Source organism: Aureococcus anophagefferens (assembly GCF_000186865.1).
Source record: "Aureococcus anophagefferens unplaced genomic scaffold AURANscaffold_8, whole genome shotgun sequence".
Classification (NCBI taxonomy): Eukaryota; class Pelagophyceae; order Pelagomonadales; family Pelagomonadaceae; genus Aureococcus; species Aureococcus anophagefferens.
The window spans coordinates 1,059,678-1,084,535 of NW_008705568.1; the positions used below are offsets into that span (position 1 = coordinate 1,059,678).

Consider the following 24,858-nt stretch of genomic DNA (forward strand, 5'->3'; position numbering starts at 1 on the left):
GGGCGGAGCCCCGCGACCTCGGCTTCGGAAGCGGCGCGACGATCCCCGAGCTCGTCGGCTCCGACGGCCGGCCGCGCGGCGGCGGCTGGGGGCTCGACGACGACGACGACGCGCCCCGGCTCGCGGAGCCCCGGCTCACGGCGCTGTGAGTTTTTTTTTATAGTCACGGTGCATTTTTCGTTAGAGCGTCGGGAAGCCCGGGAGCGCCGCCGGCACGGCCGGCGCCGCGAGGGGGCTCGGCAGGAGGCAGAGGACGGCGACGAAGAGGCACGCGGCGTAGAAGGTCCGCCGGCCGCCGACGTCGCTGATCTCGTCGACGCAGGGCACCTCGAGGTCGCGGCTCAGCGTGAAGACGTAGAGCAGGTGGAAGAGGAGGAGGTCGTTGGGCCCCGCGATGCCCACCAAGCCCGCGGCGACCGTGCCCAGCGCCGTCGCGCCCGCGGCGAGCGACCGCCCGTACGCGGCCAACGCGCAGCGGCCGCCGTCCGTCCGCCCCAGCGGCAGGAGCGCGAGCGCGTTCACCGCGACGCCCGCCAGGCCCGCGACGGCGAGCGGGTGGAGGGGCACGCCTTTCGCCGCGCCGTCGCCGATGACCGCCGCGAGCGCCGGCGACGACGCCGATAGCGCGAGCGAGCCGACCGTCGACGCGCGGACCGCGGCCCCGGGCAGCGCGGGCAGCGTGCTGCCGAGCCCCGCGTCCAGCAACGACCCCGTGAAGACGCCGCCGACGACCAGAAACGCCAGAGACGCGACGAAGCCCGCCAGGGGCCCCGCGATGGCGACGTCGAAGAGGTCCGATTTCGTGAGCGGATAGTCGTCCAAGTCGTTCGCCGCGCCGAGGCCGCCCGTGCTCAGCGACGGCAGGAAGAGGGGCGGGGACCACTTGACGCCGCGCACGGACGCGGCGCCGGCGTGGCCGAGCTCGTGGGCGACGAGCAGCGCGAGCACGTAGACGCCCACGGGCGTCACGACGGCCAAAGCCTCCGCGTCGCCGGCCGCGAGCTTGTCGTAGAGCGCGTCGTTGAGCGCGCCCGACGACACGGCGAAGGCGCTGCAGGAGAAGAGCGTCGCCGCCAGGCCGACGAGGCGCGCCGCCGCGCCCCCGAGGAAGCCCACGTTGAGCGGCTTCGTCGTTTGCGCCACCGCCACAAAGACCGTCGGCCGCCGCGCGGCCAGCATCAACTCGTTGTCCGGCTCGTCGTCGCGGAGCAGCGTCGCCTCGCCGGCCTGGGCCTTGGCCTGGGCCTCGCGGATGCGGTCGTTGATCTCCTCGTCCGTCGGCGGCACGGGGTCCTCCATGACGAAGAGCTTCCAGTCGTCCGCGAGCGCCTGGGCGGGAAACGGGTGATTCAACGTCGCTTCAACTTGAGTGTTCCGCGCGCGCGCGTTCCAAAAAAAGCATCCACGCGTCAAGAGCGCTCCGAGAGATGATCGCTCGTCCAAAAATCAGCCGAAACGAGTGGGAAACGGCCGAGATAGGAGCCTTTGAAGTTGGGAATTTCGCACCCTTTCCTGCCCTGGCCAGCGCGGCCTTCTTCGCGAGACGTCCAACGCAGACCTCCAGCGCCTCCCTCGCCGTCTTCGTGCGCACGTTGCCCCGGAAGATGGCGCCCGCGGCGCAGGAGTCGACGGCGCTGCAGTAGAAGCCGTCGAGGCCGAAGCACGCGTCCTTGATTTCGTCCGCGACGGCCGCCGTCATCGTGAGCGACGCCTCCGGGAAGAGCGCGAGGAGCGCCTCGGACGTCGCGACCTCGGACGCCCGCGCCTCGAGCTCGGGGTAGCGCCGGGCGACGGCCTCCTCCATGCCGAAGAGGTCGTCGTCGTCGTCGTCGTCGTCGGCCTCGTCGAACGCGAGCGTCGCGTCCGCGAGCGCCTCGGCCTCCTTGAGCTGCTCCGCGGCGCGCCGCTCGCGCTGGAGCAGGAGCTCCGCCTTCTGCGCCTCGAGGCGCAGCTTCTCCGCCTCGAGGCGCAGCGCCTCGGCCTCCGTGGCGCACTCCTCCGCGGTCCCGCAGTCCGCGGCGCCGTCGCCGGCCGCGGCGGTTTTCGCGGCGCGCGCCGCGGGCGCCGCGGCCGGCGCCGCGGCGGCGGGCGCGTAGGGCGTCGCGGCGGCGGCGGCCTCGTCCTCGGCCTTGGCCTTGGCCCGCGCGAGCTTCTCCTTGTTGAGCAGCAGCTCGTCCTTCTTCGCCTCGAGGCGCAGCTTCTCCGCGCGGAGGCGGAGCACGTCGGCGGACGACAGCTGCGCGGCCTCGATCGTCTCGCACTCGTCGACGGTGGCGCAGGCCTCCTCCTCCTCCGTGGGCGCGCCGCGCACCGGCCGCGCGGCGCGCAACAGCCGCGTCGGCGGGGCGATGAGCGCGGACGTGAGGGCGAGCGACGACGCGAGCAGGGCGCGGCGCCGCATCGTTTCTTGAGCTACTCGGGCGACCTTGAATGAGTCAGTTGATGCCTGAGGGAGTCTGGACGCTGCTGCGGCGATGCGAGAACGGCGTCGCGATGCTTCAATTGAGCGGGCGAGAGTGCTACGGCAATGTCGCTGCTCCACCGCGGCTTCATCAACCCGCATTGGAGATCCAAGCCGCGATGCGGAGTCATCAGCATACCCTCGCGCTGGCGCTCGCCACCATCGCGACGTCGCTGGACGTGCGGCCGGCGCCGCTGAAACCGGTCGAGCGCCGGTCGTTCCTCGGCGCGAGCGCTGCGGCGCTCGCGGCCCCGCGCGCGGCGGTCGCCGGCAGCGACGGCGTGCGGCCCGCCCCGGCGGCGATCCCCGTGGCGACGAAGCTCTTCGACCTGCAGGTGCCCTTCAAGGGCAAGCCCCAGCCCCTGTCGAAGTTCCGCGGCAGCGCGCACCTCGTCGTCAACATCAAGATGGACGACCCCGTCGCGGGCGAAAACTTCAACGCGCTGAGGTACGTCGCCGCGAACTACGCGGAGAAGGGCCTGCGCGTCTGGGCCTTCCCGACGGAGCAGGGCTACTACGAGCCGGACGTGAGCGAGCTCGTGCGGGCCAAGGCCTACAGCCAGTTCGGCTTCGGCACCTACCCGACGGCCGTCGTCTTCGACAAGATCGACGTCATCGGCAACACCGCGCACCCGCTCTACCGCTACCTGGCGCTGGCGACGAACCCCAACGGCGTCGGGCGATTGACCGTGAACTTCGAGAAGTTCCTCCTCGACGGCGACGGCAAGCCCCTGCGGCGCTACCCGCGGAAGTTCACCGCGCGCGGCGCCGCGCGGCGAAACGGGTGATTCAACGTCGCTTCAACGTGAGTGTTCCGCGCGCACTCGTTCCGGGGAAAACATCCACGCGTCGCCTTCGCTCGGCGGGCTGATCGCTCGTCCCCACATCGGCCGGCACGAGCGGCGCGACGGACGCGCGTCGGAACCGTTGCCTCGCAGGTACGACTTCGAGCGCGACGTCGCGGCCGCGTGCGACGGCAAGCCGCTCGCCGTGGAGTCGTCGGCGTTCCGCGACGCCTGGGTCAAGGCCGACGCCGACGCGAAGAAGGGCGAGTACTCGTTCCGCGCGCAGTACAACGTCTGGGACCAGTCCGAGCCGTCCAAGGACTGGGACGGCCTCGCGGACCTCGGCTTCACCTAGGCGGCGCGCGCTAAGCGCCGGAGCAGCCTCCAAGTCGAGGGCGGTGCGAGCGCGCCCATGGTCGCCGCGGGCGAGTATGGCTTATGCCGGTTCGGCCGGGGCGGCGGCGGCGGCGGCGCACCGGGGCGCGCGGCGGCGGCGGCGGGCTGGGTGAGGGGAGGGGCGCGGCGGCGCGCGACGCGGGAGTCGGTCCCGGCGCGGGGGCGCGCGGCGCGCTGGGCGCGCGGGCGCTTTACTCGCGGGCCATCTTGTCGTCGGCGACGACGGGCGCGCCGCCCTTGTGCGAGCCCTTCGCGTTCGAGGCCTTGACCTGGGCCATGAGCTTCTCCGTGAAGGCCTGCGAGTCCGACGTGCCGTACATGAAGGACGTGGAGCAGCAGCGGACGCAGAGCGTGTGCGGGCAGCAGTCGCAGTAGAAGGGCGCGACGGTCACGAGCTCGCCGAAGCAGGGCTTGCAGCAGCAGTCCCAGAGCCAGGACATCGGGATGCAGTAGAGGAAGTACATCGAGTCCTTGTACGACGCGAACTGCGGCTTGCAGAGGCCGAAGCAGGTCGGCTTGAACGGGTTCATGTCGAGGTACTGCTTAGAAACATTGTCGTAGACCTCGAAGCAACACGCGAGGTAGCAGGCCCGGTTCGTCTCCAAGGAGTCCTCGTTGATGCGGTTGTACTGGCGAGTCTGGGCGCAGGCGCAGCACGGCATGGGTACGCAGCATCCCGTCGTCGGCTCGTCGTACGTGATGCGCGTCACGCTCGGGTCCGCGCGGAGGGGGAGCGTGGTGTCGTCGCAGTCCATGGCCTGCGGCGGCGGCGGGACGTCGGGCGTCGACGCGTCGGGGCGGTCGACGCGTCGACGCGTCGGGGCGAAGGCTCGACCGAGCTCTCGGGGACCGGTCAATACTCCCCGAGGTCGCGACGAGGTCGCTCTCGACGAGCGCAGGCGCACGCGCGCGAGCGCGTGGGCCACTCCTCGCGTCGAAACGATCGAAGTTTTCACAGGGAGCGCAGGGCCCAGCCCATCATCATTGTGTCGTCGCGATGTGTGCCGGTCGACGAGGAGTCGAGGCGGCGTCTTCGGGAGATTGGAGGCGCGCAGGACGCGGGTGGGCGCCGAGAGCGAGTGGTCGATTGAGCTGAAATCTTTGTGCCGGTGCACCGCGGTGTGGGATGTGGCACGCAATCGAAATCGGCGAAATCGAGCCTGAGGCTCGAGGCCTCTCCCGAGTCCTCTCCCCGAGAGTCTCCGGCACCGGTCGCGGGTCCGCGCCCGCCCCCACGAGCCGCGTCGGCGGGACTTACGACGACGCGTCCCCGGGGGGGGGAGGGGGGGAAGCGGGGGGCGTTTCGCGCGCTCAGTCGCGGTTCATCTTCTCCGCCTCCGCGACCGCCGGCGCGCCGCCCTCCGTGAGGTTGATGCCCCCCGTGTGGGCGCCCGGCGCGTTCATGGCCTGGACCTGGGCCATGAGCTTCTCCGTGAAGGCGTGCGAGTCCTTGGTGCCGATCATGTAGGGGAAGGAGCAGCAGCGGATGCAGAGCGTGTAGGGGCAGCAGTCGCAGTAGTAGGGCGCGACCTGGGCAGGAAAAGGGTGATTAAAGTTCTCTTCAACATGAGTGTTCCGCGCGCGCGCGTTCCGGAAACAGCATTCATGCTTCGAGACCGTTCCGAGAGATGATCGCTCGTCCAAAAATCAGCCGAAACGAGTGGAAAACGGCCGAGATCGGAGCCTTTGAAGTTGGGAATTTCGCTCTCTTTTCCTGCCCTGGGCGCGACGGTCACGAGCTCGCCGTAGCAGGGCTTGTAGCAGCAGTCCCAGTAGCAGGCGCAGGGGATGCAGTAGAGGCAGTACATCGAGTCCTTGTACGACGTGAACTGCGGCTTGCAGAGGCCGAAGCACGTCGGCTTGAACGGGTTCATGTCGAGGTAGGTCTTGTGGACGCTGTCGAAGGTGTCGCAGGTGAAGCACTGGTAGCAGGTCCGGTTCGTCTCGATGGAGTCCTCGTTGATGCGGTTGTAGTCCCGGCCCTTGGCGCAGGCGCAGCACGGCATGGGTAAGCAGCACCCCTCCGTCGGCTCGTGGTACGTGATGCGCGTCACGTTGGGGTCCGCGCGGAGGGGCAGGGTGCGCGCATCGCAGTCCATGGTGGTGGTGGAACAGGCGGCGGATCTATAATGCTCGGGAACAGGCGGCGGATCTATAATGCTCCAATGGGCGTGTCCACGACGTCGTGTGGACGCCAATCAGGCAGCCTTCCGAGTACCTGTATCCGAAAGCCAAGTCTGCGTTACCTCTGTATTGACCCCGAGCGGTTGACACACGGCGTCCAAAGCGCTGCGCGATGGAGGACGTCCAGCTGCCGTCGCTCAAGACCCGGGACGCGCGCGAGTGCCTCGCGCGCTGGGGCCTCGCGGGCCTGCGCGTCGGGCGCTTCCGCTACGAGTTCCAGGGCGACGTCGACGGGCGCAACGCCGCGGCCTTCGTCGCCGGGCTGCTCGACACGCCCGGCGTGCGCGCCTGGCTCAACGCCGAGGCGCCGGCCGACGCGGCCGTCGAGGCGACGCGGCTCGCGACGACGGCGACGTCCATGGCCCTCTTCGACCCGCTCGTCGAGTGCGCCGAAATCGCGCTGCCCGCGGGCGGCGCGCGCCAGTGCCCGGAGGTACGCCTCGGCGGCGTCGCCGTCGACGACGAGCTCCGCAAGTGGCTGCTCGTGACCGCGGGCTTCGGCGCCGACGACGACGACGTCGACCCCGTGGAGTGCGCGGCCGCGGCCGTCCCCCGCGACGAGCTCCTCGCGCGGCTCTTCTCGCTGCTCGCCGTCGGCGGCGCGATGAGCCAGCCCGACTACGCGCTGGCGCCCTACCTCGACCTCGCCAAGGCCCTCTACCGCGACGTGGCCACGGTCTACCGGCGCGCGTCCGACGGCGAGGTCGCCATCGCGACGAAGGCCTTCGCGGTCGCCGGGCCCGCGGCGTTCGCGCGGAACGGCGCGCACCCCCACGACGCGTGCCTCCTCCTCGTCGAGCCGAAGAAGCGCAGCGCGACGCTGCTCCACAGCGACGGCGGCGGCGGCGCCTGGTAGGGTCTAACATATCCCGCCGGCGGGATATGGTAAACGCCGCTTCAACAGGGACTTCACCCTCAAACCTTGCACTTCAACAGGGACCTCAACACAGCCGCTTGCCCTTCAAAAGGGACCTCAACACCGCCGCTCACGCCTCGCCGAGGACCTCTGACGCGCCGCCCACGCCCTAGGGAGGGCGACCCGCCCCATGCCACGTGCCAGAAGCCCTCCAGAAGCCCTCCAGCCGGAGACGGCCGAGAAGACGGGCTCGCCGTCCTTCTCCTTCTTGCCAGTGGCCATGAAGCAGACGAACACGAGGGCGAGCGCGAGCAGGACGACGAGGATGATGACGGGCATGCCCCAGCCCTCGTTCTGAGCAACGCTGTATGCGAGTGTTGCTCCGGAGTGCTCCGCTTTTGATGAACAAAAAGGTGCAACTTGACTTCAAGGCGAAGGAGTAGTCGGCGACTGGGCGGCGCGATGATGGGCCCATGGCGTGCGGTGCTGTTCTTGGGAGTGCTGCGGCGGTCGTTGGCGTTTTTTGGACCGGCGCGCCGTGATAAAAAAAATCTTGTCATGGCGCTGCGAAGTCGTGCCTCGGACTTGCTGTACAACGACCACCAAGAGGCGATGGCGAGGTGCGCGGAGGACGAAAAGGTGTTGCTCGGGCCGAACGCGGCATCGTTCACGGCGTTCAAAGAGGGCGACGGCGCACCGAAAAAGAAGACAACGTCGACGAAGCGGGGCTCGGGCTTCAAGGCGCAGAAGCCGGTGGCTGCGGCGGAGACGAGGCCGCGCGTGGCGGAGACGGCGGCGGCGCAACGGCGCGTGCTGAAGCGGGACGGGTGCGTGCGCATCGCCGCGGCGCTCGATCCTAGTACCGCCGCGGCGCTCCTTGACTGCGTCGTCAGCGAGGTGGCGCAGGTGAAGCTCGACGTCGAGTCCGCGCCCGAGACCGCGCGGGAGCGCTTCGGGTTGGAGCCCGAACGGCGGCGGCGGTGCGTCGTGCTCCTCCCCCTCCTCGCTGCGGAGCTCTCCTCGACGCGGCCACCAGGTGAGCCCGACGCGATCGTGACCGCGTTGCGCGAGCTCCTCGGAACCGAAGTCGAAGCGTCGGAAGAAGAAGGCGTCGAAGTCGCCTCTTCTTCGGAGGGCTCGATCGGCGGGCTTCTGAGTGCGGTCTGCGGTGGCGACGGGGCGCCGCTCTACGAGCTCTGCGCGCTCGTCACCGAACCGGGCGCGCTGCGGCAGACGGTCCACGCCGACACGCCGCACCAGGAGCACTCGCCGCTCTACGCGGCTTTCGTCGCGCTGCAGGCGGTGACGCTCGAGATGGGGCCCACCACCTTCTTGCCCAGGACGCACACGTACAAGTCGGGCGCCAAGGAGCGCTTCGAGCGCGGCTCGGACGCCAAGGCCGCGATGCTCTCCACGGCGCCGAGCTCGCTCGCGATCTGCGACGCGGGCGACGCTTTCGTCTTCGACATGCGCGTGCTCCACGCCGGCGCGGCGAACGAAGGCGACCCCGACAGCGCGCACGGCGGCGCGCGCGCGCTCTTCAACCTCACCTTCCGCAACAGAGCCGCGACGCGCAGCGTCGGCCACGTCGGCTCGCTCCTCGCGCGGTACAAGTCGCACCCGCCCACGCTCGCCGAGTTGCGGCGCGAGCTCGGTGGCCCACGACCTTTCGAAGCCGAGCGGGAGGTCCCGAGCCGAGACTAGTCCGCCGCTTCCGCCGCTTCCGCCGCTTCCGCCGATTCCGCCGATTCCGCCGATTCCGCCGATTCCACCGTCGCTTCCGCCGCTTCCGCCGCTTCCGCCACTTCCGCCGCTTCCGCCGTGTACGTATACCAGTAATTTAGTAGCTCCCGGTCGACTCTCTCTTGAAGAGGCAGCCTTTTGGAAAGCGGCGCTCTCCGGAGCAACACTCGAGCTCGCATACTTCAATGGCAGTACAGTCGTATCTACGGCTCGCGCGTTACGATCCCCAGCCTGAGCCGCGCGACGCGGGCAGCGTGGCGCCCCAGCCGCCGCCTGAGGCGCCGCGACGGGTCTCGGGGGCGGCGCCGCCCCAAGGGGTTTGGGGTATTTCGGCTCCGCGGAAGGGTTCTGGTGGGCTTCTGGCACGTGGTTTGGGGCGGGTCGCGCCCCCTAAGGCGTGGGCGGCGCGTCAGAGGTCGGTCCCCGGTGAGGCGTGAGCGGCGGTGTTGGGGTCCCTTTTGAAGGGCAAGCGGTGGTGTTGAGGTCCCTGTTGAAGTCCAAGGTTTGAGGTGGAAGCCCGGGTTGAAGCGGCGTTTACCATATCCCGCCGGCGGGATATGTTGGGTCGTAGTTAGGAGGGCGGCGCGCGGCTCGGGTCGCCGAGCGCGGCGAGCGCGATCTCGAAGGACGTCAGCGCGTAGCCGTCGACGCCGAGGAAGACGCGCTCGTCGCGGCAGAAGTGCTTCGCGAAGGCGACCTGGGCGTGGGGCGTCTCGATGCGCGCGTCGCGGACCGCCTCGCAGAGCGCGGGCATCAGGTCGTCGGACGCGACGGAGTCGATCTGCCGCTTCTCGAGCTCCTCCGCGAGGGCCTCGAGGGCGCCGACGAGCGCCCGGAGCTTCGCGCGCGCGCTGCGCTTCGCCGGCAGGGACCGCAGGTGGCGCACGGACGGCCGCGTCGGCTCGTCGCCGCCCGCCTTCGTCGGCGTCGCGGCGCGCGGCGGCGTCCGCGACGCCGCGGCGACGAGCGCGTCCGCGGCGCGCGACTCGGCCCGGAGCGCGTCGAGGACGAGGGCGTAGCGCACCTCCTGGCTCGCCCGCGGCTCGCCGACGGCGTAGACCGCGACCTCGTTCGGCGACGCGCCCCGCGGGCGCTCGCCGTCGTCGTCGCTGTCGTCGTCGTCGCCGAAGAGGGCGGCGTCGATGGACTCGAGGCAGGCCACCGTCGAGTCGGCGCGGTCCCCGAGGGGCGGGTGGAACTTGAAGACGGCCTCGAGGACGACGCGCGCGGCCAGCAGCGCGTCCGCGGCCGCGTCGTTGCCCCGGCGCACGCACGCGGGCGACTGCTCCGTGAGCACCTCGAACTCGACGTTGTCCGCGACGACGCTGCGCAGCGTGCCCGGCGCGTCGGCGAGGTGCACCTCGTGCTTCGCCTGGAGCTCGCCCGCGACGGCGCGCAGCGCGGCCCCCGGCGCCGTCGACGCGTCCCTCAACGCGCGGCGGCAGATCGCCGCGGCGACGGCGGCGACGGCCGACGCTGCCGGCTCGCGGCGCGCGCGCGCCGCCCGGCGCCGGAAGGAGAGGAGCGCGTCGTAGAGCGCGTCCGCGCGGCGCTCGCGGCCCACGCCGCGGTACCGCGCGTGCGGCGCCTGAAACGGGGCGATTCAACCTCGCTTCGACGCGCGCGCGCGCGTTCCAAACGAAAAACGCTCCGAGCGATGGTCGCTCGTCCGAACATCAGCCGAAACGAGCGGACGACGGCCGAGAGAGGAGGCACCCCTCGTCCCGCGCCGCGCGGCGCCTTCGCGGCGGCCCTGTTGGCCGCGTCGCGCAGGTCCGGCGCGTCGAGGGCGCCCGGCGGCGCCCGGGCCGCGGCGCGCGCCGCGTCCGCCGCCGCCGCGTCGAGCCGGCCCCGCTCGCGGCGGCCCGCGCTCTGCGGCGACGGCGCGAAGAGGCCGATGGCGAGGCGCTCGAGCTCGCGCTCGAGGATCGCCGCCTCCTCGAGCGACTGCTGCTGGTCGTCGAGCATGCGCGCCACGGGCTTGCCGCCCGCGGGCGTCGACGACGCGAGCTCGGAGTCGTCGTCGGCCGCCGCGGGCTCCGCGTTCTTGCGCCGCGGCGGCCGCAGGATGGGCAGGCGCCGCCCCTCGGGCGCGGGCTCGGACTCGAAGCGGACGTCGTGGAACGTCTCCAGCAACTCGCCGAGCGTCAGGTAGGCGTCCTCGCCCGTGGAGCTCCGCCCGAGGCGCGCGCGCCAGGGCGCGCCCGCGTAGTCGCCGCCGCACTCGAGCACGCACGCGAGCGTCCGGTCGCCGTCGGACGCGGCGAACGCGTCGCCCGCGGCCGGCGCGCGGCCGCTAGCCGTCGCCGCGACGCGGCGCCGGAGCTCGACGTAGCAGGCCTCGGCGCCGCGCTCCGTCCAGGGCGTCCAGACGTCGGCGAAGAGCGCCGCCGGCGCGTCCGTCGAGTTCACGCGGACCTCGTTGTAGCGCTCGAGGAGCGCGCCTAAACTCAAATCCAACTTCTCGTCGCTGAACTGGCGCAGGGCCACGTTCGCCTTCGTCTTCTGGGTCCGCACGGTCGCGCGCCACTCGCCGCGGCCGTCGACGTCTAAAAGCGCCCAGTCGGCGAAGCCCACGAGCGAGTTGTGGAAGCACTGGATCTTGCATCCGGCGCGCGGCGCCTCGGGCGGCACGCCGCGCCGGATCTTGCCCGCGCGCCACGCCGACGCGACGTTGCTCCGCCGCACGAGCTCCTGGAGGCACACCTCGTCGCTCTCGAGGCTCCAGCGCTTCGTCGCGACGGGCGTCGCGACGACGGCGTCGACGCTGAGGACCGTCTCGGCCATGCCGTCGCTGCTCGCGTCGCTGAGGCTGTCGGAGAGGCCGCGCGCCCGGGCGGCCGCGCGCCAGTCCTCGGGGCCGTCGAAGGCAGCCAGCGTCTGTGTGTCCGGCTCGGCCCCGCGCCCTCGAGCAGGACCTCGTCCGCCTTCGCGATGGCAGCAGCTAGGCAATACGTCGGCGCTTGTGGCAATTTTCGCTTCAATATTTCTTCAACAATAATTGCTTGAGCTTTTTTACCGTCATGGCCCGCCTCTGCGCGCTCGTGTTCATCACAAATGCCGCCGCGTGGACCGCGCCGCGGCGGCCAGCACCCTTACGAGACCGATGCACGGCCTTGCGCGTCGCCAAGCGCGGCGACCGCGCCAAGAAGAAGGTCAAACTCAAGGACAAGGTCATCAGCGAGCCGCGGCCGGCGAGCACGGGCCGGCGCGTCGAGGACGCGCACTCGAGGACGTGGATCGACGGCGCCGAGGCGGCCTGGCTCGCGGCGGAGGGCGGCGACGCGGCCGGCGCCTTCGCGGACGCGCAAACGGACGCGTCCTACGGCGAGTGGCTCCGGCTCTCGTCGCCGTGGGCCATGGCCGCCGACGCGGCGCCGCCGGACCTGGACGCGGCGGCGGGCGCCGTCGCGGCGACGGAGCGCTGGTGCCGGTGGATCGCCGACGTGAAGCTCTGTCCCTGGGCGAAGAAATCGCTCGAGACGCCCGCGGCGTGCAAATTCGCCGTTTCGGACGCGGAGACGCCGGGCGCGTTCGCCGCCGACGTTTTGGCCGCGTCGCGGCGCGCGGCGGCGTCGGCCGCGGACGCGTCGGCGGGCATCGCCTTCGTCGTCGCGCCCAAATTCCTGCCGGACGACTTCGAGGCCTTTGCTGCTTTTCTCGAGGAGCTCGAGGACGACGTCGTGCCCGGCGCCGTGCCGGACGTCCAGGTCGCGGGCTTCCACCCGGCCTGGACCTTCGCGGGCCTCGACGACGACGACCCGCTGCGCGGCCGCGGCGCCCTCTTTTGTTTTCCTCCGAAACGCGCGTTCGACGCCCCGCAGGCACTTCGAGAAGCGCGCGCCGCACCCGACCGTGTCCGTCGTCAAATTCGCGGGCCTCGACGGCGCGGACTCGGCGCGCATCGGCGACGACAACGCGGCGACGCTCGAGCGCCTCGGCCACGACGCGCTCCGCGCGGCCTTCGCGGGCTTCGCGCGTCGACGGCCCTAAAGGAGCTCAGGCGCCGCGCCGCGCGGTCCCTAGCAAGGGCACGGAGGTGTACTTAGATGGCGCCTAGGCGGCGGCGAGCTTCGCGTGCTTCGCGGCGACGGCGTCGAGGGACTTCTGCATCGCGGCCTGGCTCATGAGCGCGAGGTCCGCGGTGGTCACGGCGCCCGCGGTGCCGTCGGCGAGCTTGGCGTTCCACTCGTCGACGGCGTAGAGGCCGCAGACGACCGTCGCCCGCTTGCCCGGCAGCGCGCAGTCGTGGGGCCAGAAGTCGTGCGTGCCGAACGCCGTGAAGCCGTAGACCGGCAGCTTGAGGTCGATGGCGAGCTGGAAGGAGCCGCGGCGGTGGGCCATGCACTTCGTCGGATCCTTGCGGTTGATCTGGCCCTCGGGGCAGAACGTGAGCACGCCGCCGCCCGCGGCGACGTGCGCGCGGATCTTGGCGTTCACGGGCGCCTGCTTCTCCTTGTCGACGGAGAACTTGCCGGCCTCGTCGCGGAGGAAGTGGACGGGCTGGTGGCCCAGGCATTTGAAGATCGTCCCCGCGAGCGGCATCTTGAAGGCCTTGGCGATCATCAAGCTCTTCGCGCGCGCCATGACGTTGCGCGACGCCATGGCGCCGAAGAAGAAGCCGTCGAACTGCGACGCGTGGTTGATGATGACGACGCAGGACTCGTCCGGGATGAGCGCGTCCCAGTCCGCCTCGCTCGGCTCGTCCTCGATCGTGAGCCAGAAGGAGCAGCGGAGGAGGGTCCGGAGCAGGAGCCGGCACGCGTAGAGGGACCAGCGCTCGCCGCGCCGCCGGTTCCCGAAGCTCGCGAGGTGGAAGGCCTTGCAGCTCGAGAAGAGCGCGAGGCCCACGGGCACGGCGGCGAGCGCGAACGCGTAGTTGCCGCGCGTCAGCTGGCCGCCTCCTTTGGGCATTCTTCGGCCGGCGGTTGTACGATTTCAAAGCCCTCTTGCGGGAGCAGGTCCTCGAGCGCTGTCGTGTCGAAGGGTGCGTTGGTAGAGAGCAGCGCCTGTGCCGCCTGCGCCGGCGGCGGCGCCTCGGGCTTGCGCTTGCGGTCGGGCCGCTCCAGCCTTCTGCTCCGCCGGTCGAGGCGCGGGCCGCCGCTGCTCGAATTGCCACAAAAGTTCAAACTGAACTAAGATAACACTCAACACATCATCTGCGGGTTGGGCGACTGCCGCGCGCGCTCGCCTCGCTTGGAGGCCTTCGGCGCGAGCCTCGAGGGGAGCTGGGCGGGTTGGCGCCCCCGGTGGTCTCGGCTTGCGGGCTTGGATGTGCCAGCGTCCATTCGTTTCTCTACCTTCTTGCGTCTGTTCAGGGTGTGCTCCCACGTGCACCTCCTTAGGTTCCGCTTGCGTGCCGCCTTGGGCTGCGCCGCCGCCGCGCGATGATCTTGCTCGCGCCTTTGCGTCGACGTGCGGCGAGTCCTTCGTCGTCCGCGCCGCGGTATCCTCCTCTTCTGCGTTGGCTCTTCCTCTATTGCAGCCGTCGCTCGCCTCTGCCTCTGCCGCCGCTGCCGCTGTCGCCTCTGCCCTTTCTGCCGCAGCCGCTGTCGCCTCTATTGCCGCCGCCTCTGCTGCCTCTGCTGCCCGCCTCTGTCTCTGCCGCCGCCGCCGATGTCGTCTCTGCCTCTGCTTCTGCTCCTGCTGCCGCCTCTGCTCCCGCCCGCTGGCCGGCGGGCGTCCTCTTCGGCGTGCGCCCTCGGCCTCCATTCGTGGTCCTCGAGGTGAATCGGGCTGGTCCACCCGGAGTTCCTGCTCGTTTGCGTGCGAGTGCCCTCGTTCTCAACCTCCCCCGGCCCACGGAGAGTCCGTTGAGTGTCGTCTGATGAGGCGACTCAGGAGCTGCCGCCCCGCGCCTGCTCGGTCTGGTTCCCTCCGCGGGCGTGCCTCCCCCCCCCCGGACGGACTCGTGACGGACGCAGTCGGGCGGGCATCCCCTTCAATAACTTGGTCAACACAGGATCAAGACAGGTTTGAGCCGCGTCCCGCCGTGCTCGACCTGTTCCGCGGCGCGCGACGCCAACACCCATGGCCGACATCGCGGCCCAAATCGCCAACACGGCGTCCATGGCCCTGAGCAACGCGAGCGCCATCCTCGCCGCGGACCCGACGCGCGCCGTGCCGCTCGGCACCTTCCTCGTCGTCCTCCTCCGCTGGCCCGCGTGCCTGCTGCGCGCGGCCATGGTCGCCGTCTGCTCCGTGGCCTTCATCGGCCGCATCCCCGCGCCCTACCACATGGGCGTCGCCCTCTTGCTCGTCGTGCCGCCGCCGAAGAAGAAGGCCGCGGCCGTGGACAAACGCGCGCTCGTGAATTCGGAGCGCCACGCGCACCACCGCGCGCGGCTCGTCGCGTTCTACGAGGCGCACGCGCCGGAGAAGGCGACTTCGGCGAACATCGACGACGTGCTCGTCAAGTACCTCGGCCGGGAGCCCAAGCTCTTCGCCATGCTCGAGAAGAAGTACCTCGGCGACGTCGGCGCCGAGCCCGCGGGCGACGAGCACCTGCCGTCGCCGCCGAAGAAGAAGAAGGCCAAGGCGCCGGCCAAGGCCCCGGCGCCGCCGCCGGGCCTCCTCTCGCCCAAGGAGAAGGCCAAGCACGACGCGCGCGCGGCCATGGAGGCGCGCGTCAACGCGCGCCTCGCGAAGAAGAAGTGAGCCGCGCTGGTAAGCGCGCCCTGTGCTCTGGGGTGGGGGGGGGGACGTCCGTGGGAGCGGCGCGTCGCCTCGTTCGTGTATGACGGCAACATGCACAGCAGCATCGACCTCGACCTCGAGTGCTGACGACAATGGCCATGCGTGCGCTCTTCCTCTTGCCTGCGGCTCTGGCCCTCGTCGCACCACCAGCGGCGCGCCGCGTTCATCAACCGCTGCGCGCCGCGACGCTCGAGTCGCTCGAGCAGATCCCGACGCCGGCCTTCGGGTCCACGATGGGCGACGACGTGACAAGGCTCAAGGCGCAGATCCTCCACTACGGCGCGACGCTCGACCGGGGCCAGGGCTACAACCCGACGTCCGGCGACCAGTACAAGGGCAAGATGGACGCCGCCATCGCCAAGGTCGACGAGCTCGTCGCCCGAAGCACCGGCGCCGTCGCGGACCCCGCCAAGCTCGAGGGCCGCTGGGAGCTCGTGTTCTCGTCCGTGCCGCACGGCATCTTCCGGAGCAGCCCCTTCTTCCTGGCCATCGAGGAGGCCTACCGCCGCGTGGGCACGCCGGAGAAGGCGAGCCTCTTCTTCAAGCTGCACGAGCTGCAGACGTGCTCGTGGGGCGCGTCGAAGATCGGCCGCGTGAGCCAGACCGTCGACGTCGCGAACAAGATGCTCTACTCCGAGTTCGACACGCAGCTCTTCTCGTTGACCGTGATCCCCGTGCTCGGCTGGTTCAAGCTGCTGCCGACCTTCGGGGGCTGCGTCGTGACGGCGTCGAAGCTCGACGTGCAGGACGCGAGCCTCGAGCTCGAGGTCGACTACACGACGGCGAAGCCCGTCGAGGGCCTCAGCGGCCTCGGCGAGTGGATCTGGAAGGTCAAGGTGCCCGTCGGCGCCGTCTGGAAGCTCCTCCCCTGGAACAAGGGCAACGCGCCGACGGCGTCCGTCGCCTGCAAGTACCTCGACGACGACTTCCGCGTCGTCCAGGACGCGGGCGGCGAGTACTTCTGCTACGCGCGGCCCGTCTAAGAGCTTACCCCAGGCGCGGGCGCGGGCGCGGGCGGCGGGTCCCCGGCGGCGGCGGCGCCCGGCGCGTCCTCGCGCACGGCGTTCGCGGCCTTGAGGGCCGCGGCGAAGAGGGGGCTCGCGATCTCGTCGGCGGCCGGCGGCGCGAAGGGGTCGTCGCCCGGCGCGCGCGGCGGCGTCGCGGGCGAGCGCGGCTTCCGGCCCGCGCGCGGCGAGTCGCCGCCCTCGCCGTCGTCGTCGCTCGCGTCGATCTCCTCGGCCACGCGGGCGTCGCCGTTCCACCACTCGAGCTGCTCCGGCGCCGCCTCGGGGGGGCGCGAGAAGTTCGCCGGCACGCAGGCCTTGCGCATGTGCTGGTCGTAGGTCTCGCCGCCCTCGCCGCCGCCGAAGTTCAGCAGCGACTCCAGCACCTCCGCCGCGCGGCTCGGCGACGGCGGCGGCGGCGGCAAGCCCTGGAACGGCGGCGGCGCCGCCGGCGCCGAACCGACGCGCAGCTCCGTCACGTCGTCGAAGTCCACGGGCGCGTCGCGGAGCTTGGCCGGCTCCTCGTCGACGTTGGCGCAGGTGAGCTGGGCGATGACGCCCTGCCAGCTCGTGCACATGACGCTGGAACGCTTCGCCGGTCACCTCGCGCCGGTCCCGTCTCCAAACTGCGCCCCAGACGCTGGGGCAGCCCGGCTGTGGACGGATGTTGCCGGGAAATGTTAACCAAAAAGCCGGACTGGATGCCGGCATGATGATCAGGCTGCTCTGCGCGCTCGGCGCGGTCGCGGCAGCCCCGACGAACTGGTCCTTCGCGACGGGCTCCTACGGCTGCGCGAGCGACGAGGGCGACACGTTCGACGGGGCGGTCGCGGACGCCGAGGCCTTCTGCGAGGCCCGGGGCTGCGTGGGGCTCCTCATCGAGTCGGGCGCCGACCCCTGCGCGGAGCCGCACGAAAACGCGACCTTCACGGCGTGCCGCCGGATGCTCGGCCCGACGGTCCAGCCGGTGCGCAATTGCTTCTACTGCCCCGGCCCGAGCTTCGACTGCGGCATGGCCGGCGACGCGCGGACCTAACGTATGTACAGGTTACGAAAGCTAGGCGACGACCCCGCGGATGGACGTCTTCGTGCGCGCCGGGAACGCGTGGTGGCGGCGCGGGAGTTCCGCCCGCGCGCTCCGGAGCATGGTCTTCGGGCGGCCGTCGTCGTCCGTCTTCGCGTCGGACCGCGCGAGGTACTTGTCGCCCGTGTCGGCGACGACCTTGGTCTTCCAGGCGTCCGTGAAGGCCGCGGACTCCTTGGCGCAGCCGCAGACCTCGTCGTCCTCGTCGACCGTCGTCACGCGGCCGTCGACGTACGCCACGAGGAGCGTCTGCCAGAGCCCGAGCCAGGTCTCGGACGCGAGCGCGCCCGCGGCGACGGCGTGCGCGTCGAGGACGGCCAGCGCCGCGCCGGCGTCGCCCGCCGCGAAGAGCGCCGTCGCCGCGGCCTCGGCGTCCGCGAGCCTCGCGGCGAGCCGCGCGTCGAGCGCCTCCTTCGCCGCCAGGACCGTCGGCGCCGCGCGGTCGTACCGCGTGTACACCTGGTCGGCGACGATGGTGCTGAGCCACCAGGCGTTGTCCAAGGAGAACTCCGTCGTCGTCCCCGGGAGGCCGAGCGCCCGGCGGCAGGCGCTGCGCCCCGCGCAGTCGCCGTCGTCGTAGGAGCGGTGCACGTCGCGCGCGCCGCCGTGGATGGGGATCTTCGGGCTCCAGGAGTGGTCGTCGGCGCCGAACCAGAGCACGGCGCGCATCGGCGCCGGCACGCCCGCGTCCGACGGCGCGACGGACGCGACGAAGTGCCAGGCCGTGTACTGCGTGCCGACGACGCGCTCGTTGACGTAGCTCGCGTTCCCCAGCGCCCACTCGAGGCCGTTCCAGCGGTAGGGCGCGTGCTCCGCGGCGGCGCCGACGTCGACGGCCGGGTCGAACCAGGTGTCCTCGAAGTGCGAGCTCATGAGCGCGTGGACGTCGCCGCGGCCGAGCTTCCGGCTCGGCTCGATCCACAGGGGCATGCGCGCCGACAGGTCGACGCCTCTGGCGTAATCGAGGTATCCCGCGGCGTCGAAGGCCGACGACGCGCGGCGGAAGACGTCCCAGACCCGCGCCTCGCAGAACCGCGCGCCGGCGAACGTCACCGGATCCACGGCGTCGGAGAAGCTCGCGAGCGCCGGGTCCGCGTCCGCCGGGTAGAGGCCCCGGGCGACGAGGAAGTCCACGAGGTCCGGCGACGCGCGGCAGGCCGACGCGTCGTCGCAGGGCAGCCACCGCTGTATGCGCGCCTGGTTCGCGTGCGCGAGGATCGCGCCGTCGGGCACGCGCAGCGCGACGTAGAGGACGCCGTGCGGGTCGAAGTCGCCGCGGCCCGTCAGCTCCATGTACCAGACCTCGTCGCCGTCCGTAATACTAAAACCCTCGAGGTCGCTCGCGTAGCCGTAGGTCTCGCAGAGCGACACCATCGTCGCCACGGCTTCCCGCGCGGTCCGCGCGCGCTGCAGCGTGATCCAGATCAGCGACCCGTAGTCCAGCAGCGTCCCGTTCGCGCCCGTCTTGCCCACGTTCGACAGCAGGGCCAGCCCGCCGTGCGTCGTCTCGCCGATGACGACGCCGGCCTCGTTCGCGTTGCCGACGACGTTCAGGGTCGTCTCGGGCTCGGGGATCGCGCCCAGGAACTTTCCGCTGTCCCAGCTGTAGACGTCGCGCGTCGCCCCGGGCGGGTGGCGCCGGCCGGGCCAGCGGCTCACGGCGCCGATGAGCGCCGCGTCGTCGGCGTTGTAGCTCACGTGGGCGCGCCCGTCGGCGGAGGCGCCCTTCGTGACCAAAATGTTCGAGCAGGCGCGGGCGCCGGCGGCGAGGCCAAACGCGAAGGAGAGGAGGCGGGCCATTCTTCGTCACCGCGTTGCCGCCCGGGGCTGCCGAATGACGGCTCAATTGACTTCAGCGATGCCTCACCGATCTGCCTCACGGCTGCAATGGCCTCGCGCCGCGCGTGCCGCCCGCTGCCCAGCAACCAGGAAACACACCCTTAGAATGGCCGCTCCCTACGAAGGCCCGCTGCGTCTTTGCGACGTCGAGGGCGCGGCGCAGTTGCTGTCGGCGGAGTGGCCGAAGCAGTCGGCGGAAAGCCGCGCCAAGCTCCTGCGCGCGAGCCTCGACGAAGCGCTGCCGCAGCATGTCGTCGTCGTCGAGTCCGGCGCCGTCGTCGCGCGCGACCGCGTCCTCCGAAGCACTTGAAGCGACGAGGCTGGTGATCGAGAGTCGAACGTTTCGGACGAACGCGTGACGATACGAAACGAACACAACCAAAAAAATACAAGCTACATCTGAAGCCTCGTTTACGAATCCCCGCGACCATTCGAGCGTCGCGCGCATCGAAGACCGACGCGCCCATGTAGGCCCACGCGGCGCTGAAGCGCGCCGCGGAGACGTGCGACGGCCGCAACGGCGCCGCGGTGTCGGTCGTCGTCGCGGCGGCGGCGCGGCGGCGCGGGCTCGGGAGGCGCGTCGTGCGCCTCGCCGAGGCCGAGGCGGCGGCCCGCGGCCTCGGCTACGTCTACCTCTGGACGCGCGTCCCCGAGTTCTACGCGGGGCTCGGCTACCGGGAGGCGAGGGCCGTGCCCCTGCGCCGCGGGTCCGCGGCGAAGCTGCCCGAGCCCGCGGTGCTGGCCCTCGAGGCGGCGCTCCTGAAGCGTTCGCCCCCGGCGCCGCCGGAGCGGGAGGACGGCGACGTCTGGATGCGGCGCCGCGTGCTCGACCGGTGCGCCGACGGCGCCGCGGACGTGCCCGCGGCGGCGCTCGCGGCCGCGCTCGGCGGCGGCGCCGTCGCGGTGGGGGTGCGTGCCTTCCCCTGGGAGCGCCAGGTCGGCCCGTCCTGCGGCTGCGCGGCCGTGACCATGGCCGCGGCCGCGCTCGCGGCCGCGGCGGCGCCGGACGTCGCGGGCGTCGGCTTCGAGGCCGCGCCCGCGGACGCGGCGCCCCAAGCCGGCGCGCTCGCGGCGGCCCTGGCCCTCGGCTCCACGGACGGCGAGCTCTTCGACGCGCGGGACCTCGCGCGCGTCGCCGCGGCGCGCGGCCTCCGCGGCGCCGTCGCCGCCGCCGCAACGGCCGACGCGTGGCGCGCGGCGATCGCCGCGAGCCTCGCCGCGGGCGCCGTCGTCGCCTTCGCCTACGACCGCGGCGAGGCGAGCGACGGCTACGCGCCCGTCAAGCGCCGGGGCCACCGCGCGCACTACGCGGTCGCCGTCGCGATCCGCGGCGACGCCGTCGCGTGCCTCCACGGCCTCAGCAGGCGGCCCCTCGTCGCGACCTGCGCCGAGCTCCAGGCGTCCAACGCCCAGATCGCCGAGGTCGACCCGGACGAGGCCGCCTGGGCGGCCGCGGCGGAGCTCAACCTGGCGGACCGGTTGGTGGTCCTGTCGCGGCCGCGCCCGGCGTGCGCGCGCGTGGCCCTGAGCGTGCGCAAGGCGGGCGGCCTCCTGTTCCCGTCCAAGGTCGTGCTCCGCTGGAGCTTCGAGCTCGGGGGCGCCGCGCGCGCCGTCGCGCTGACGGCGTCGCTCCGGAAGAAGACGCGGGAGATCGAGGTCGACGGCGAGGCGCTTTCTCGCGGCGACGGCGCGGCGTTCCGGGACGACCGCGCGAGCCGCTTCAGCTGGACGCGCCACGGCCACCGCTTCGCCCTCGAGGAGCGCCTCGACCTGCCCAAGGGCGCCGAGGCGGCGAGGCGCTTCCGCCTCTCCGTCGACGACGTGCCCTTCGACGTCGGCGCGGGCGGCTGCGTGGCGACCGTCCGCGGGAAGCGGCGGACGCGGGGGCTGTGATGTTTTTAATGCGACGCATGTTGCTGAACCGCGCGAAGCGCTCAAAGGCGCCGCAAATTGGCGGTACGGTTGGTAGGCCATCGTCGACGCGAACTTCATGAGCGGCTCATATCTTCCATCGTGAGATTCTTTGAAGCGGCCCGTGGCCAATTTGGAGGTCGTCGCTTGTCGGGGCTGCCCAGCTATGGGTGCTCGCGGCTACGAGCGCATCTCGTCCGGGGAGGACGAGCGGACTCCGGTCCGATGGACGGGGAAGCAGGCCGTCGTCGCCCTCGCGGCGTGCTCGGCCTTCGCGGCGTACACGGCGCCCCACTCGACGAAGGTCGCGGCGGTCCAGTCCCTCTACAAGGTCGGCCACGCCCTCGAGAGTAGCGCCGCGGTGACCGAGGGGACGCTGCTCGCCGCGGACGTGGCGACCGTCGGGGACTGCGCCGCCTGCGAATGCGACGAGCTCGAGTCCCTCGGCGTCCTCGCCGCGGACGCCGGCGGCGCGACGGAGTCGCCGACGTCGATGGACTACTGGGAGCTGTTCTGGACGGACGGCGAGTTCGGGTCCGAGCTCGACGACTCCTACGTCTGGTGGACGAACGAGGAGCTCGAGGGCGTCCGCGCGAACGTCCTCGTCGACACGTTCGGCGACTCGCGCGGCATCGACATCGACAGCAACTCGACGTCGATCTTCTTCACGGTCGACGGCTGCATCGGCCGCGTCGAGCCCGACGGCCTCGACCTCAAGGAGGTCTTCTGCTACGACGTCGACGACGACCCGGGCTCCCAGATGGAGGGCCTCGCGCTCTACGAGTACGACAACAAGATGTATTGGGTCGACAAGAAGCGGAACACGCTCTACGGCGCGGAGCTCGAGGGCAACGACGGCGACTACTGGGTCGTCTCCGAGAGCTTCGACGAGCCCATCGACGTCGCCGTCGACGAGCGCGCCGCGGCGCTCTACGTCGTCGACAACACGGGCATCTACAAGATGGACCAGGACGGCTCGGACCTCACGCTGGTCCTCTCCGAGGCCGACGCGGGCCTCGCGAACTTCGGCGGCCTGGACGTCGACGCGACGAACCGCCAGCTCTTCTTCGCCGCGGCGAACCAGATCTACGTCGCGGACATCTTCGACCCCGCGGCGTCCTACGCGGCCGTCTACCAGAGCCTCAAATCGCCCATGGGCGTCGCCGTGTCGCCGGAGGAGAACCTCCTCTTCTTCATCGACGACACCGGCGTCTACCGCGGCGACCTCGAGGGCTCCAGCGACAAGACCTTCGTCGCGGAGATCCAGGACGCGCGCTTCTGCGCGGTCCTCTCCGAGTCCGCGCCGACGCCCGCGCCGACGCCCGTGCCGACGAGCCGCCCGTCGCTCGAGCCCACGTCGGCGCCGTCCTTCCCGCCGACGCCCGTGCCCGTGCCGTCGCCGACGTCGGCGCCGTCGCCGCAGCCCACGCCGGAGCCGTCGTTCATGCCCACGTCGGAGCCGACGTTCCTGCCGACGACCTACCCGTCGTTCGCGCCGTCGTCGGCGCCGACCACGTCGCCGACGCCCCTGCCGACGCGCCACCCGTCGCCGGCCCCGACGGGCGCGCCGTCCTACGCGCCGTCGCCCAACCCGACGCTCGTGCCCGTGCCCGAGCCCACGGCCGTGCCGACGAGCCTGCCGACGCCACAGTGCTGGCTCGAGATGAACAAGTGCGGCTACTGCGACGGCTCCGCGGGCTGGGAGTGCGTCGGCGAGGCGCCGCCGACGTTCAAGCCGACGCCCGCGCCCATCACGCCGACGGGCAAGCCCTCGGAGAGGCCCGTGCCGTCGCCGACGGCGGGGCCCGAGCCGGCGCCGACGGCGTCGCCCGTCGCCGCGGCGAAGTTCGTGGCGCCGACGTCGGCGCCCTTCGCGACCATCTCCTTCGCCGGCGCGCCGTCGGCCGCGCCCGTCGCGCCGACGGCGTCACCCCTCGCGCCGACGTCCGGGCCGACGCGCGACCTCGTGCAGTACCCGACGGTCGGCGCGCCCGGCGCGCCGACCGCGACCTACGGCACGGACCCGCCGACGCTCATGCCGCTCCCCGACGAGCAGCCGCCGCCGCACGCGAACCAGACGCACCACCAGAACCGGACGTCCTACCCGACGCTCCAGGGGTCGTCGTACGCGGCGCCGACGTTCCCGGGCTTCGCGCCGACGCACCCGCTCCACACGGGCGCGCCGACGCTCATGCCGCTGCCCCCCGGGCCGCCGCCGCCGCACGCGAACAAAACGCACCACCAGACGCGCACGTCCTACCCGACCTCCAACCCGACGGAGTCGGGCTGAAGAGGCCCGCGCGCCTCGCCTCCCGCGAACTCCCGCCCCCGCCCCCCGACACTAACAACCTCCTCTCGAACGGCGCGGTTGACCCGTCGCGAGCGGAGAACGGCGCAGGCGTAGCGCCGGCCGTCGACGCCCGCGGCAACGTTGGCTACTGTGGAAACCTTGAAGTTGAACCAGAATGAGCAGTACGGCCACTGCCCAAAGTGGCTGAGAGTCTGGGAAGGCTGCCGCTGGATGGAGGTCGGAGGTGGCGCCACCACGGAGACGCCGAAACGACGCATCGACGCGCAGCACGACCAGGCACCCGTCAATCGAGGTTTTTGGCAGAGCGTCGGGTGGGGCGGAGTCGGTTCCGGCCTGGTCTTCGCGGTCGTCGGCGCCATCCTCGTCTACAGCGGCTGCAACGGCTTCCAGCTCTACGCCTTCAGCCGCAAGAACGTGTCCGAGTGGAAGAAGAAGAAGGTCGACACGTGGCGCTCGGCGGGCTTCGACACGACCGAGATCTATTACGAGTACGAGTACAAATTAGACCTACCGCGGAGCGACTTCGACTTCGAACACTCGGACAACTACAAATACGCGCGACTCGTCCAGTGGTACGACTACGAGAACGCGGACACGCTCGTCGGCGCGTGCGTCTAACTCTTGCTCGGCGTGATCTCTTTGAAGGTGGCGTACGGCGTGAAGCTGCTGTGCTTCGAGATGAGCTTCGATTGGCGCTTCCAGGGGAACGGGGCGGTCGAAAGATGGGAGGACGATTGGAGTTGGGCAGCCTTTGGGTCAGGTTATCAAGTGGGACTCAGCACGGGCTACGCGAATCTTGACGCGCAAATCGTCCGCCGCCGCCTGCGCGAGGGCGCGACGAAGCATGACGCGGTGGTGACCACGCTTTGGGGGACGCATCTTTGCACCGTGCCCGCGCTCGAACCCTATGACCTGTGGTTCATCGACGACGACGATGGACAGCAACGCCCTCGAGTCGCTTCCGGAGTCGTTCGGCGACCTCTCGAGCCTCGTCTCGCTCGCCGTGAGCCACAATGCCCTCACTTCTCTGCCGGAGTCCTTCGGCGGCCTCGAGAGCCTCGACGAGCTCTTCCTCGAGGACAACGCCCTCACGTCGCTGCCGGAGTCGTTCGGCGCACTTGCGAGTCTCGACGAGCTCCACCTGCACGACAACGCCCTCGTGTCGCTGCCGGAGTCGTTCGGCGGACTCGAGAGCCTTGTCACGCTCAAGCTGAACCACAACGCCCTCACGTCGCTGCCGGAGTCGTTCGGCGACTTCGAGAGCCTCGCCATGCTCTACCTGCAGGACAACGCCCTCGCGTCGCTGCCGGAGTCGTTCGGAAACCTCGCGAGCCTCGTCACGCTCGAACTGCGCAACAATGCCAATCTCTCGAGCCTCCCCGCTTCCTTCCTCGAACTCAGCCACCTGGAACCGGTATCACTTGCGGGCACGGCCATCTGTGCGAATGGTGGGGCTCCGGCGCTCGATTCCGCGTTCGACGACCTTATCGAGGCCGGAGTCATCTTCTGCGAGGTTGTATGCCTGCCTACGTGCTACGGCTCTACGTGTGACGCTTTTGGTGTGATGCACGGATTTTCCTGCGCCGCG

General features: G+C 71.1%; 8 protein-coding genes across 8 annotated transcripts; 5 read left to right on the forward strand and 3 right to left on the reverse strand.

The window, feature by feature from the left end:
• Window positions 1–2,805: 2,805 nt before the first annotated feature.
• On the forward strand, window positions 2,806–3,204 carry AURANDRAFT_7609 (hypothetical protein; the record flags this gene model as incomplete). The annotated part of the gene is made up of 1 exon (XM_009038214.1): window positions 2,806–3,204. A coding segment is annotated over one exon (399 nt), but the record flags the coding sequence as incomplete, so codon positions are not given.
• A 2,734-nt stretch (window positions 3,205–5,938) lies between these two features.
• AURANDRAFT_63920 (hypothetical protein) lies at window positions 5,939–6,682 on the forward strand (the record flags this gene model as incomplete). The annotated part of the gene is made up of 1 exon (XM_009038320.1): window positions 5,939–6,682. The coding sequence occupies one exon, from the start codon at window positions 5,939–5,941 to the stop codon at window positions 6,680–6,682; it is 744 nt and encodes a 247-aa protein (XP_009036568.1).
• Window positions 6,683–8,957: 2,275 nt separating this feature from the next.
• Window positions 8,958–11,336, reverse strand: AURANDRAFT_71564 (expressed protein; the record flags this gene model as incomplete). The annotated part of the gene is made up of 2 exons (XM_009038489.1): window positions 8,958–10,013; window positions 10,142–11,336. 2 exons carry the CDS (start codon window positions 11,210–11,212, stop codon window positions 8,997–8,999), a joined length of 2,088 nt encoding a protein of 695 aa, XP_009036737.1.
• Window positions 11,337–12,481: 1,145 nt separating this feature from the next.
• Window positions 12,482–13,339, reverse strand: AURANDRAFT_63922 (hypothetical protein; the record flags this gene model as incomplete). The annotated part of the gene is made up of 1 exon (XM_009038488.1): window positions 12,482–13,339. One exon carries the CDS (start codon window positions 13,337–13,339, stop codon window positions 12,482–12,484), a length of 858 nt encoding a protein of 285 aa, XP_009036736.1.
• Window positions 13,340–15,279: 1,940 nt separating this feature from the next.
• On the forward strand, window positions 15,280–16,038 carry AURANDRAFT_60069 (hypothetical protein; the record flags this gene model as incomplete). Its single annotated transcript, XM_009038321.1, has 1 exon — window positions 15,280–16,038. A coding segment is annotated over one exon (759 nt), but the record flags the coding sequence as incomplete, so codon positions are not given.
• A 1,291-nt stretch (window positions 16,039–17,329) lies between these two features.
• Window positions 17,330–18,961, reverse strand: AURANDRAFT_10699 (hypothetical protein; the record flags this gene model as incomplete). The annotated part of the gene is made up of 1 exon (XM_009038487.1): window positions 17,330–18,961. A coding segment is annotated over one exon (1,632 nt), but the record flags the coding sequence as incomplete, so codon positions are not given.
• Window positions 18,962–19,083: 122 nt separating this feature from the next.
• On the forward strand, window positions 19,084–20,908 carry AURANDRAFT_71565 (hypothetical protein; the record flags this gene model as incomplete). The annotated part of the gene is made up of 2 exons (XM_009038322.1): window positions 19,084–19,328; window positions 19,520–20,908. Coding segments are annotated over 2 exons (1,563 nt in total), but the record flags the coding sequence as incomplete, so codon positions are not given.
• Window positions 20,909–24,213: 3,305 nt separating this feature from the next.
• Window positions 24,214–24,606, forward strand: AURANDRAFT_6315 (hypothetical protein; the record flags this gene model as incomplete). Its single annotated transcript, XM_009038209.1, has 1 exon — window positions 24,214–24,606. A coding segment is annotated over one exon (393 nt), but the record flags the coding sequence as incomplete, so codon positions are not given.
• Window positions 24,607–24,858: the final 252 nt, after the last annotated feature.